Genomic DNA, 13,541 nt, shown 5'->3' on the forward strand with positions numbered 1-13,541 from the left:
CTTCCCATCAATTTCCTGCGTCGGACCCCTATGGGAATAATGTGGGCGAGCCCAAGTGTGGCTTGCGCTATAGAACCAGCATCGGTCCCATGTCGTTATCAGAGGGGCTAACCGAAATAAGAAAATAATGTTCATCCAGAGCGGCTGCCCGAATCTGTCCAAAATAGGACCATCGGGCGGAACTGGCGGGATGTGCCCTTTTGTCAATGCGGGAAAAAGGTGGGCAGCCCCGCAAGGGCTGCCTGCATCGATCCCTAGGGGGGCCCATCGAGGCTTTGTCGACAGCCCCCTTCAGACCTACGTCGGCCCCTCTTGCAGCACCCACATTGAGCCCACCGGGGCTGTCCTGCATTGCCTACATCGGACCCACCGGGGCCCACCCTTCATAGCCTACTTTGTGCTACCTGGGTGTGTCTCAGCAGCATGTTCGCTTATACAGGGTCTTGAATATTTGGGGGCTGGGATTTAAACATTCCTATGCAAAATCTACTACACTATTCGAGCTGAAATAACGTTCACAAAGTAGCAAAATGTCGTCTACGTTATCTGATAAGTGATTCAACATCGGTACTTGCCTAGATTTTCCGAAATCGAGGAAAAACTGCTCTTGGCGGCGTGCAGAATTTTCGCAGAGGAGAGTCGAAAAGCTATTTTGACATGATGCGTCATCTGTCGGGCAGCGAGGCAAGCGCGCCAACGGCCGGGATGGAGCTTGTCTCACTGCTCGACAGATGACGCATCATGTTAAAATAGCTTTTCGACTCTCTTCTGCGAAAATTGTGCAAGCCACCGACAGCAGTTTTTTCTCGATTTCGGGAAATCTAGAAAGGTACCGATGTTGAATCACTTATCAGATAACGTAGACTATATTTTGCTACTGTGTGAACGTTATTTCAGCTCAAATGGGGTAGTAGATTTCGCATAGGAATTTTTTAAATCCCAGCCCCCAAATATTCAAGACCTTGTAGAAATCTGATAAACCTAACTTGCATTTTGCTTTGAGACCGACATCTTAGAAAGAAAAATGTTTAGTTTTCTATAGCCGCAAGGGACGTTTGAAAAATACTCACCATTTTCATGTTGTGCCAGCATCACTCTCGCCCCTTGCGTTACCGCAAAATACCAACGCTCAACGGCGAGAAACAAGGAATGACGCACTCAAAAATGCGCTGCTCGTTTGGAATGAATTCTTACAAATTAGACCAGATAGCTAATTATTATCGTGAGCATTGAAAGAGAGTTTGCTGCGACAATTGCGATGAAGTATGGTTTGGTTTGGTTGGTGAAGTTTACCGTCGCAAAGACACTGAGGCTATGAAAGACGCCGTAGTGGAGGGCCCCGGAAACTTTTCGACAACCTGCAGTTCTTTAACGGGCACTGACATCGCACAGCGCACGGGTGCCTTGCCTTTCGCCGCCATCGAAAAGCGGCCGCTGAAGCCGACATTTGATCCCGCATCCTTGGGTATAGTATAGTCGAGCACATCAGCCACTGCAGCGCCACGGCGGGTCAGTTGCGATGAGGTCCTCAGTATCTACAAAGGCTCAGCAACAACTCTCCTGATGTTCATGAATGGTGAGGGGTAATGCTGATCAATATCTAAAAATATGGGAGTCTCAGAGTTACCTACTGAAGTGCCTCTTTTGATGAGGAGCAACTCAACGAAACAATTTCTGAGCAAGTTAGAGTTCGAGCCCTGTAAGAATAGGTAATTAAATGCTCGCTATCAAGTTCTGAAGACAGCGTTAATGAAATGATGCGCTCACTGGAGAGAAGCAGGGCTGTTCACGAAGCTTTGTACATACAATTCAGTCTGCTTACATTCTATTATTCCTGAATATGCTGCCTTAAACGAATGATAGAAAAAGGCAGTGTTTCCACAAACAGGAGCCGATTTATGTAAAGAACCTTACTGCCTTTCGTTCGACGTGTGTATGAGCCTCAAACGGGATTCCGCTCGAGTGTTGAAGAAAGAATGTCTAGATGATCCTGGGCCTTTACGAACCGGACCATCAGTGCTTGAAAGATGCATTCTCCAGCGTGCCCCTAAGTCGGCTTTAGTATTATAACTACCTATGAACACTTGGATTCAGAGAGTAAGGAAGTGCATAATCACAAAAGAGTACATTGGAGCATTTCACACTAGAAGGAATGAGCGAGCGGGTATTCGTCACATGTCTTTCGTAACCAGCAGCTAGCAATAACAGCTAGCTATTGATTAGGAGCAATAAGTCTACGGGAAGGAAACAAGCTAGCGCGAAGGGGAACTCACCACCTTCCTTACAAAAAAAAAAAAAAAAAGCGTCTGCTGAATACTTCCCCGCAGTCGTGTCATGTTTTTTTCTTTGTGTCTCTGAGTTCTCTTATGTTCTTTTTACCTATGCTTTCATCAGCCTTAGAATGTCTCAACAATATGTCGTTATTTTCAGCTGCCTTTGCGCTTTTATTCTCCCTTTCTTCAGCTAGCTCAGAATTAAAGGCTAATCCTTAGTAACGTTTTGTCTAATGACTAATGGAGGCGGGCGTTCACTGCCTGTCCGTATTGAAAAAGTAACATAACAAATAAAATAAGAATAAAACAAAATAAGAATATTAAATAAAATAAAAAATAACGAATAAAATAACATTGCTTAAGAACCATGAATGAGAATGCGGTGCTTAATGCCATATAAATTGCAAATGCTACTGATAAGACCAAAGCAACGAAAAAAAATATAACAGAATGGGGCGTTATCAGTGTGTATAAAGTTTTCGACAACACTCTGGTTGTGATGCGTTTCCTTGCTGTAGTTCGAGAAAAACGAGCAAGGCATGTAAATGTCCCGAAATTACCCGTTTCAGTTTCTGGAGACGTTCTGAAATGTTATGGTTTGTTTTGAAACCGAACACACAAAGTTAACGAATAAAGAAAAAAGAAGATAGCGTTTTTTCGTAGACTAGAGCAGCTTTGGCTGAGTGGTTTTCTGGTGCTCAAATACTGAGCGTGATGACAGGGGCGAAGTTCTTGTTGCGGCGACCGCATTTTGACTGAATGAAGAGCAACCCACCCGTCTACTGTGCAATGTCAATGGAGGATAAAGAACAGCAAGGGTCTAAATCATTACAGTGCTTTCCACTACGCAGTCTTTCATAGCTTAAAAAGTTATGAAAAATAAGATATCGTTTCGGGACGTTAAGCCATACATATCTATGCACTATAGCGCTAAATCTTTTCGCTCCCCTTTCGATGATATTAACGTCACGAACACTCTCGATAAGGCAGCTTGTTCAGAACGGACACTAGGCAAATTGGTAGCAGTTATGGATTTTGCGCGCCGGCATAAAAGACGGAGACATAACAAGAGCTACGTACAAACAGTGGCTATCGGGTGATGCTTTTCTCACACTAAACGTACCCTAAAATGTACGAAGAACGGCGCACGCTTATTGTGAGTGGCTGTACCGGTATTTTAGCTAATGCTTTCAAATATTCGAGAAAATTCAGATCAAAGTACAAACCAGATATATGCGCGAATAAAGTATTATCAGCTGCAGGTAGTTGCCTGCAGAACTCTCTTTATTTTATGCATAATTACCATAATTTCGTAAAGTAGCTGCACATTTAGCGGGGCTAAGGCTATATTAAAGCGATTTAATCAGGGGACAACACATTGTCTTATAGTTTTTAATAAATTGAAAAAACTAATTTTATAACGCCTTTCAACGTGAGGGGTACCGGCACATTATTTTAGATCAAAGTGATGTCGAGAGCATTAAGCATTGCTTGGAAAGAGGCCAGTCGGCTCTGAATCTCGGCTTCCACGCGCTACAACAAAGAAACCTACGAAGAAATAGAGCGCGAACCAAGATGAATGCATTAAACACACAGATGTATCGGTGCAGAGAAGTACAGCTGATGATGTGTCAATTGCAGTAGTTACGGCGCTCAGAAAGACGTGGAAGTGCAAGCGTTGCAGTTCATAGCCTTCTAATTTTCTTTCCATGTAGCTCGATGCAAGAACAAGGTGATGCAAACTTGAAACCGACTGAGTGGGTCTATGTTTTCAGATCGATACTACAAAATAATGCACATAAGGCGGTAAAGTACATAGCAGGTATTTAGACTTCAGCCGTGGTCACTGCAACAGGTTATCAGCGGACACCGCGTCTAACCGAAGCTTCATGAGCCTTCAATGTGTTGCGTTTCGTTTACACGCAGATAAAATAACGCCGCAATTTCTGGAGCCGCAGGCCTTTGCAAAATGAGTTTTTATTCGTTTCAGAAACTGATATAGCGTTGTTTTGTTGACGGCTTCCAATTTCTTGAAACAAGTCACCGAAATGTGTCATTTAAAAAGATAATTCGTGAATTTTGCGCAATTAACAATATAATTGAAAGATTTCGCGGCAAACTGCAACTGTGAGAGTTAATGTTAACTTGTCAAAATTATACCATTTTTTTAGCCTGTTTGCTGTAACGAAAGGCAGATTTACTGTTTTATTCGACCATAGTAGAACCATTACCGCCACAATTTGCTGAAACAATTTTGTTACACCACACACACACTGCAGCAGGCGAGATTCCTGGGGTTGACACATGAAAATGTAGCATGGTAGAAGTGTCCTGATAATGGCCCCTTCCGCCAGCAGGTTGATTTCCTCAGCAATGGAATCTATATAATTTACAAGCAACTCCTCATGGAAGTATAAAAGTGTCCGTGAAAAATAAATTACAAATATGAAGAAGAAACAATATACGCTGAAATGAAGGTGATGCGTTGAAAGCGAGCTTGAGAGACTACTATAACGTTTCACGTGATGGAGGGGAAATGGCGAATGAAGGAAGGACTGAGCAACTGCTGCTTTCCAACATCTCAGGGCATGTAAACAGCAGGATGATCAGTTTTGCTATAGATGCACTTTGGTGACACGACAGCAACATCGCCACGGCCGTTGTGGTCCGGCTTGGTCAGTATCCACCTCTTGGTCCGCCTGGTGCTGTGCACAAACCGGATGGCCATCCAGATGATGCCGCCAACGATAACCCCCGATCCGCAAATTATGAACAGGTTGTCGTAAGCTCCAACCTGGTCCCGAAAGTAGCCTGTAAAATGGCAACAACGTCACAAGAGATGTGAAATATTTCAAAATAATTCGAAATTTTAAGTCTGGCAAAATTGGATTTACTCTAGTTTCCTGAGCAAAAAATGCGATTCATTTTCGACAAATTCTGAAGGCAAATTCAAGCGAACTTTGGTTGCATGGGATGAGACATTCAGAAAAACATTACGAAGTATACAAACGACATGAATAGAAGGCTGGTGTTATGAATAAGTCATCGAATGACACTGACCAAAAACACGAAATAAGGGCCCCTACATGTTTTTACAAGTAATGCGACACTATTAAGGGCTCGCCGCCTGCTTATGTCCCCTAAAGGTCGTTTGCCTTAAAGATATCTTACCCCAAGAGTCCTTCATATCCAGGATATTTACTCCGAAGGTTCTCTACCTGCAAGTTTATTTACCTGAAATGTCAATTACCCGAAATGTCTTTTGCCTTAAACGTTGTTTTCCAGTGAGGTCTTCAATATTCAAGGTTATTTGTTCCAAATGTCACTTCTCCCCTATTTTCATGTTTTTCATTATTTTAATCGTTTTTTTTTATTGCAGCAGCCGATGGTCTGTGATTGGCGAGTTAGGACCGTTTTCTTCCGAATAGAGGTGTACCGTATATATTAAAGTGGTTGCTGCCTTCATCGGACTTAGAAAAACTTGGAGGCTCGCCCAGGCCACTTGCCAAATTTTCGTAGCATCTAATGATGGCTTTCCAGCCTTAGTTCGCGCTCCAAAATGTTTGTGTGTCAACGTTTCGGGGCGCACTAGCAGAGTTCCCCGAATTTTGTGATGACAATGAGCCTTTCAGTGGCAAAGGCCTTTGTGTGACTTTCAAATATTGTGCTAGACAACGGTCAATCGAAAGAATTACTGCGCATATTTGATTAAGTATCGTTTTTCGGCTATTTTTCGGCGTTCCTTATTTTAGAGGAATTTCGAGGGACCCCATTTTCAAGAGGACCACTTTAAATTTGACGGTCCTCTTACTTCATGACCGCATACACTACTTTTGACCAGATTGCGCTGCGTAGCGAACTTTATGATATACCAAATTTTTTGTTTGTTTATTTCGTCTTACACAAGGAGAAGCGGCATCGATATGGACTAATGCTTTTGCTTTGATCGCAATTATTTCTCTCATGTTCAGTCAAAATTCGACATTTAAAATGCTGGATTTACGTTTTAAATGAGCTTTATTTTCTTCTTTGCTTTGTTGTTTTCCCTCTTAACGCAAAAATAGCACTTTGTTGAGCTAACGACATGTTGGGAGGAAACATAACAGCGCAGTCGAGACAGGAGGTTTTCCGTTGGCTTTTTTATTGCAAGCGACATGCACGGCGACGCCAATCTTAGCTCTCCCAGGTGTCAAGTGTGTACATGAATTCCAAAACTTACGTATCCCTGCACTAGAGCAGCTTCGGGCATTATACGCATGGCTAATCACACCAGTGCCCTACAATAACCTCAACTTCAACTAGAGAAGGTGAAGGAGCTAAACAGACACAATACTGACTGACAACGGAGGAACTTTCTTGCTTTCACACAATGAACAGACGAAAATGAGAGTTGAAAACCTTTGTCGCTGTATCAGACTGATGATGTTACAAAGGAAAACTGAGGACGATACAAATTATGAACTTATTAGGAGATGATGTGGAAAGGCCTGGAACTGTGCCGTCTTTGCTGTCAAGACAGTCTTTTTTTTGTGTGTGTGAGCGCGACCGAAGGCATGACGATGCTCGGATCCTCCTCTGAGTGAATCACTAATGCTTCGGCGAATTTCTGCGTGGGCTGATCCTTTTATGTCTATCGTACGTTGGTCCACCTGAAAGAAGGTTAGTGTCCTTGGCAGGAAAGGCATATAATAAATAATTGTTCGCGCCCATCCTAACCAAATTGCTGCTTAATGGAAGAGCCGTCCGTTGTGAATCAGAGCCATTCCTGTTTTCTTTATGGTCGACTCAGTTTCGCTGTGCTTCACATTTCCACTCACACTACTGCTGTCCGGCTAAGACGGTAAAGTGCGAAAGATAAAAATGAAAGAAGAAAGTTTTTATGACGAGTGCCGAAATAGTGACTAGGTGATCACTTTCGCTGAGAATTGTTCCTATAACTTTTTTTAAATGTACAGTAAACATGACCAAAACCACGTTCCGTTTCAGAATAGTCAAGAAAACAGATTGAAATCGTTTTAAAGCAAAATTGAAAAGAAATTTTGAAAAAGGTTTGAAGAAGACAAATAGGAGAATCTTTTTTTATCATGATGGAAAGGAAACAGCGACAACAGGAATAATATCAACGAGATAACGACATTTTGTCACTGATTCTTTGGTAATGTCTTGGCTTAAACGCAATACAAGAAATGGGGATAAACTAATCGAGGCCCCGTTTCCTCTAGATACAGAAATCGGCTTCAACACGGATAACAACGCATTACATTCGGAGTATGATAAAACTTTTAGAGTACTTTAGTGCTTGTTTTCCTTCGATAATATTTTTAAATCGTTGCTATTAGTCTTTTCTGCTACAGCGCTTTTTGGTCGGTCGCGATCCGCATTGCTAAAGCTGCTTTCATGATTAGGAATTTTTCCTTTCCATTTTTTCTGTTATTGCGAAGCCTCCTAGGGGGACCTCTGCAGTGGTTGTTGCAGAGGTAGTCAAAAAGTGTCTGTGCCGCCGAGTGCGATCAAAGGCGACAGCTTCATAAGGCGAAGGATTTATTAACACGGTGTGCAACAGGACGGAGTGTGACTTTGAGCTTGGTAATAAAACTTCTTAAACGAACACAGGGGAAATTTTCCTGAATGGCATATATGTATTAGCTTTCATTTTGCATCTTTATTGCCGAGTACGAACTTGTGGGATTGCTGGGGCAGAGAAGATGGGCCGAGATCTGCACTGGCTCGATCTTTCTTCCGTAATCATTATCACATGCCAGTTTGCGCCGATTTGTCACATTGGTAGTTTTCTGATTGCCATTAAGTCGCTTTTTTGAACAATAACGCGGGGTTCTTTTAAACGTAATTTTAACTAGCCTCCTCTACTCAATTTCTAGACAGTGCCTTTTACTGTGTTCAATGCGAGCCTTGCAACTGTACAAGTAGCTTGTATAATTCGAAGATAAGTTTTGTGTCTTTCCTATAATTAGACTTAGATTCAGATTTTAACATTTTTCTTCATACCAGTTCTGTTATTCGTTGAATATTAAAGTAGAGCACAGCGTATTCGCAGTCTGCACGTACTCACCAATTATGAGTGGCTTGAAGAGTGAAGTGACACCGGAGAACCCGGACACCATGCCGTACGCCATGGAGACACGATCCAGCCCGACATACTCGGCAAGCAGCACCGAGAAGAGGCAGATGGCGACGCCGATACAGAAGGCAATCGCTGTGGCAAAGGCGAACACCGCCGCGTAGCTCGAGGCGAGCGGTAGGAGAACGAACAGGGTCCCAAGGTTCAGGAAGGTAACGGTGAGTAGCGTCTGCCGGGTGATGTAGCCCCTATAGAATTGGAAGCGATGTGTGGCGTAAATTAAAGTAAACCAGTGTATGCGACAGCGTGAGCTGTACTTCGGGATGTTCAAGAAATAAGTATTGCTGGTGACAGAGGGGTGAAGGAATATCATAGAGTATTGTATCGCATTTCATAATATTGAAGCACAGGCAAAACGCTGCGTGGTACCCCTAATCTACCGTTTCGTTCAGCTAAATGACAGCATTGCTTTTCTTGGCCATGCTCTAGTGAAAAAGAGGCGTGGAAAATAAATAAAAAGAGCTCCATGGAAGAGTGAAGAAAAGGATGCTAGGACTCAGGGGGGACATTCGCTCACGAGTGTAGAGGAAACACAACTAGGCTTGCCCCGGAAATGCATTTCAGGACAATTTTTAAGGCGAAAGCCTTTATTGTCTCATCTTTGTCGCACAGCAAAAGTGTCGCGCTTTTGCGGCGGCTCTAATTGCCTGGGATGAGGATGAATTCATAGAGGTCTCGATCAATCACAGGGCACCACCGCAGTATGCGCGAATGCGTGCTTTATATGGCCATATTCCAATCAATGATAAATTACAAATGACTGACTGATTAATATAATTATTGACTAATCATCAACTAGTAATGAGCAATAAATAATTACTAATTATTCAGTAATTTTAAATAATCACGAACTAATGAATTATTACTAATTATACCTAATCATTTTAATTAAAGTCTAGTTAAGGGACTACTAACTAATTGGTTTGGTTTGGTTTGGTTTGTGGGGTTTGACGTCCCAAAGCGACTCAGACTGAGAGACGCCGTAGTGGAGAACTCCAGAAATTTCGACCACCTGGGGTTCTTTGACGGGCACTGACACGTGCGCTTTGCTTTTCGCCTGCATCAAAAGCGGCCGCCGAGGCCGGGATTCGATCCCGCGTCCTTGGGAACAGTAGTCGGGCGCCGTACTACAGCGACACCCCGGCGGGGTTAGTAATTAATGAAAAATTATCTATTAGCAGTGTCTAATGATCAATTACTAATTATTGACTAATTATTCATTTAAATATAAACGTTTCTAGACGTTGTGTAGAGAGTGCTTGGAACATTTTCGACGCTCGTCACCACTTGACAGCTCAATGCACTAGCAGAATGTGACACATGTAGTCGCTAACTTTACCCGTAGCAGAATGCGTAGCAGAATACGGCACTCAGGCTTTAGCATTAATCCACTTCAGTCGCCAAAGTGTCTCGTAATTTTTTTACCTTGGACATATTAGTATGATGCCCATGTCTTTCTTTGGCAAGGCTCCGTTTTATAATTCATGCCAGCGTGCGAGCAAAGGCATCGCAAGAGTGGTAATATAGAACTATGACCTAATAAACATTCCAGTTTTCACTGGCGTCACTTTTTAGTGCTACCAGAAGAAACCAATATGAAATTTGACCTTTATTTCGAAATGTAGATAACACATCACTGTCTTGGTCGAGCCGGTTAAATCTGATAAGGGAAGATACCTGCCTATATTGTGTCACCGTGAGTAATAGGAGGAGCAAGCCAGAAGAATTGCGATTACAGTTTTGTGAGAAAAGTACGACAACAAATAAAAGGCGATACACACAGAAACAACTCTGTAACCAATATTGCCTAGTTACAAGGAACTCTCGCAATGCAATACAAAATCAGTTGGAGTAAGAATAACCTTCTCATAAAACTCTTTCGTTTTCCATCAATCGCACAGGCGTAAAATTCATGCTAGGATTTTAGTTCTGTATGGGGATCAGCGTTTCAAAGGCTACCTATAACCTGCGCGATAGTGAAACGCTGAGAATAATTTGGATCGTCTGGAGTTTTTTCTATTTTTTAAGTGCATGGCACTTAGGTGCCATGCACATTGCCTCCATTGAAATGGAGGTGCCGCGACATGAATTTAAGAGATGTCAGCCAGCTTTGACCTCTAAGCTATAAACCACTATGGTAGGCTGAAACCGAACTTTTTAAGCAGGTCCAAAATGGGGCTGACGATACGATATCTACACATACTAAATATGCTTACATGATTCTAATACATATGCCGCCTAAAAATTTTAGCCAACACCAAAAAAGGTACCGACACCATCACCTAGTTTACATGTGATCAAACATAAGCTATGTTTGATAAGATGAATATGATATGCCTGCTTTTTGGAGCATTGCAATAAGCAGCACTTCATAAGCTAAATAATTTAATGCTAGCGATTTTGAGGTTAGAAATTTGCCAGCTAGAGCAATCCTGTGATATACAATAAAAACTAGCGGGTCCACGTCAATGGCTGTATTTACTCTACCACAACTTCTTTTATCTGCTCTTCATAGTCATAGCGTTGCTGCAAGCATATTTAGAGACATAAAGAAAGCTTTGGACACTATTTCACACTCCATTCTTTTAATGAAACTGGAAGCATAGGGCGTCATATGGTGTCACGACAGAAGCAAGTCAAGTCTGCATATTAAAATACGACATGTGCTGTACTCTAAGGTTCATTTCTGGGACCTCTTTTGTTTTCGCTTTTTATTATTGACACCCTGAATGCAACAATACAGCGTTGTCAAATTTCGATGTACGTGGATGATACTGCACTTGTCTTTACTGGCAACACGCTTCAGTAATTGCAAAATGCTATAAACAATAAACTAGTACACGTCTCCACTTGATTATATAATATTCATCTAGCTTTAAACACTGAAAAAAAAAAAAGTGTTATTTTTGTTCAAAACAGAAGTGTATTGATTCGTGTTTTTTTCTATATTGTAGCGTGTGCAACAGCAGCCGCTAGGCGGCAGCTCATCGAGTCTCGTGCGCGGACTGGAAGAAGTGGTCTCGTGGCGTTTTGAGAAGAAGCTGAAGTCGGCTGCTGTCTCTCAGTGCTCTCTGGACCTACTCTTCTGTGCCTTCTAGGTCAACCCCCCTATTAAAACCAACCTTCTGGTTACGGGCCTAAACGGCTACGTGACACTGGTGGAGGTGAGGCCTTGAATTACATGTTTCGGGCCTCTCGCAGCCGCTCATCGAGTCCCAACCGGCTTCCGCTCGTGTCGACACCCGTTCATCGCCGCAGCCGTCGCCTCCGAGGTCTGGCGCCGGAGTTCGCTCCTCTACCTGAACCGACGCCAGCTGATCAGCAGTTCGAGACTTCTGTAATGGCACAGGCAAGTCAGCACCAGTTGCTGCTTCAGCAGCCTCGTACGCCCCCCAGTTTCCATGGCGCTACTGGGGAAGATGTCGACGACTGGATCGACCAGTTCGAGCGAGTGGCGCAATTCAATCAGTGGAGCCCTGCTCAGAAGCTGCACAATGTGTATTTCGCCCTTGAGGACTGCGCAAAAACATGGTATGAGAATAGGGAAGCCAGTCTTCAAAGCTGGGATTCCTTTTGCCAGCAGCTGCGGGACACTTTTTCCAGCCATGACCGCCGTGATCGCGCACGCCGCCTCCTAGAAGCTCGTGTGCAACTACCAAACGAGAGCGTGGTCATGTTCGCTGAGGACGTGACGCGTCTTTGCCGACGGGCTGATCCCGACATGACGGAATCAGCGAAGTTGCGCCACCTGATGCAGGGCGTAAAAGAACCCCTCTTCGCTGGTCTGGTTCGGAATCCACCTCAAACCGTCGCGGACTTCATCAGTGAAGCTACCCTCATTGAGCGAGCCCTGCAGCAAAGATACCGGCGCACGGAGTCTGCCTGTGGTCAGCCCTTCAGCAGTGTGGCCACATTGAACGGATCCACTGACGATCACTCTCTGCGTGAGCTCATCCGCGAGGTAGTTCGCGAGGAGCTCCTCAAGTTCAACCTTGGATCACCTAACCCGACTGCCGTGGCTGTCACCGAAGCCGTGCGGGAAGAAATACGTCAGACATTGTCCCCGCCTGAGTCACCGTCGGAGCCACGTTCTATGAACTACGCAGCGGCTCTTCGTCGGCCTGCAGTGCCTCCTGCGCAACAGCTTCGATTCGAAGCACAGCCGCCACCCACTTTGCAGCCACCGTTCTACCAACCGTCCTTCCAGCCACCATACCAGCAGAGCCTCGTCATACAGCCGTTCGCTCCTCAGCCACTATACTACCAGCCTTCCTACCAGCCACCGCCCCAGCAGAGCCCCGTCATGCAGCCACCGGTTCGGAAGGCAGACGTCTGGCGCACTCCTCGCCAACGGCCGCTGTGCTACCACTGTGGAGAACCCGGCCACTTGTACCGTCGTTGTCCATACCGTGAGCTCGGTCTTCGGGGTTTTTCTCGGGATTCCCCGCGTCCCCGGGTCGGCGAACGCCCTCCAGAAATCGAGGAATACCTCGCAACCCGTGCAACCTGTTCAAGCAACCGTACACAGTCTTCTCCCGCGCGCTACTCGTCACCTACCCGCCGTGATTTTAATGATGCGCCGAGGCGCCGGTCGCCAAGCCCACACCGGGGAAACTGAAGGCGGCGACCTCAGGGGGGCAGGTTGCTGACGAACGGAACCGATATCCCGAAGACCCCCCCGTGAAGACTCAGTCCGATGCTGTGACCAGGATGCCGCCGCCGCCACATGAATCCGAAACTCCCAATCACCCTCAAGCCGATCAAGTTGTTAGCGCCGACCTTTCCGTTCTCGTCGACGGACACCCAGTAACAGCTTTGGTAGACACCGGAGCAGACTTCTCAATAATAAGCAAAAATTTCGCAGATCGGCTCTCTAAGGTGAAAACTGAATGGCTGGGGCCGCAAATTCGTACTGCTAGCGGTCACCTTATGACGCCGATCGGACGATGCACTGCCCGAGTAACCATCGCCGATTCAGCCTTTGTAGCCGTTTTTGTTATCCTGCCACACTGCTGCAAGGATCTCATACTCGGCATGGACTTTTTACGTGAGCATGGGGCGATTATTAATGTTCCTCGCCGTACTGTAACGTTTTCGACGCCTGAAACGATGACCGCTGACTCAGAAAG

General features: G+C 44.6%; 1 protein-coding gene across 1 annotated transcript in view; it reads right to left on the reverse strand.

The window, feature by feature from the left end:
- Positions 1-4,042: 4,042 nt before the first annotated feature.
- Positions 4,043-13,541, reverse strand: part of LOC146195987 (monocarboxylate transporter 12-like) — a 29,639-nt gene continuing 20,140 nt past the window's right edge. The window contains exons 6-7 of the mRNA XM_084597988.1: positions 8,344-8,600; positions 4,043-5,084 (exon numbers count right to left, since the gene is read on the reverse strand). Of these exons, the coding sequence (XP_084454114.1) occupies positions 4,855-5,084; positions 8,344-8,600 (487 nt within the window). The 3' untranslated portion in view covers positions 4,043-4,854. The remainder of the gene's footprint in view (positions 5,085-8,343; positions 8,601-13,541) is intronic.

This window comes from Amblyomma maculatum, chromosome 3, assembly GCF_055883805.1.
Source record: "Amblyomma maculatum isolate TAMU_Amacu chromosome 3, ASM5588380v1, whole genome shotgun sequence".
Taxonomy (NCBI): domain Eukaryota; kingdom Metazoa; phylum Arthropoda; class Arachnida; order Ixodida; family Ixodidae; genus Amblyomma; species Amblyomma maculatum.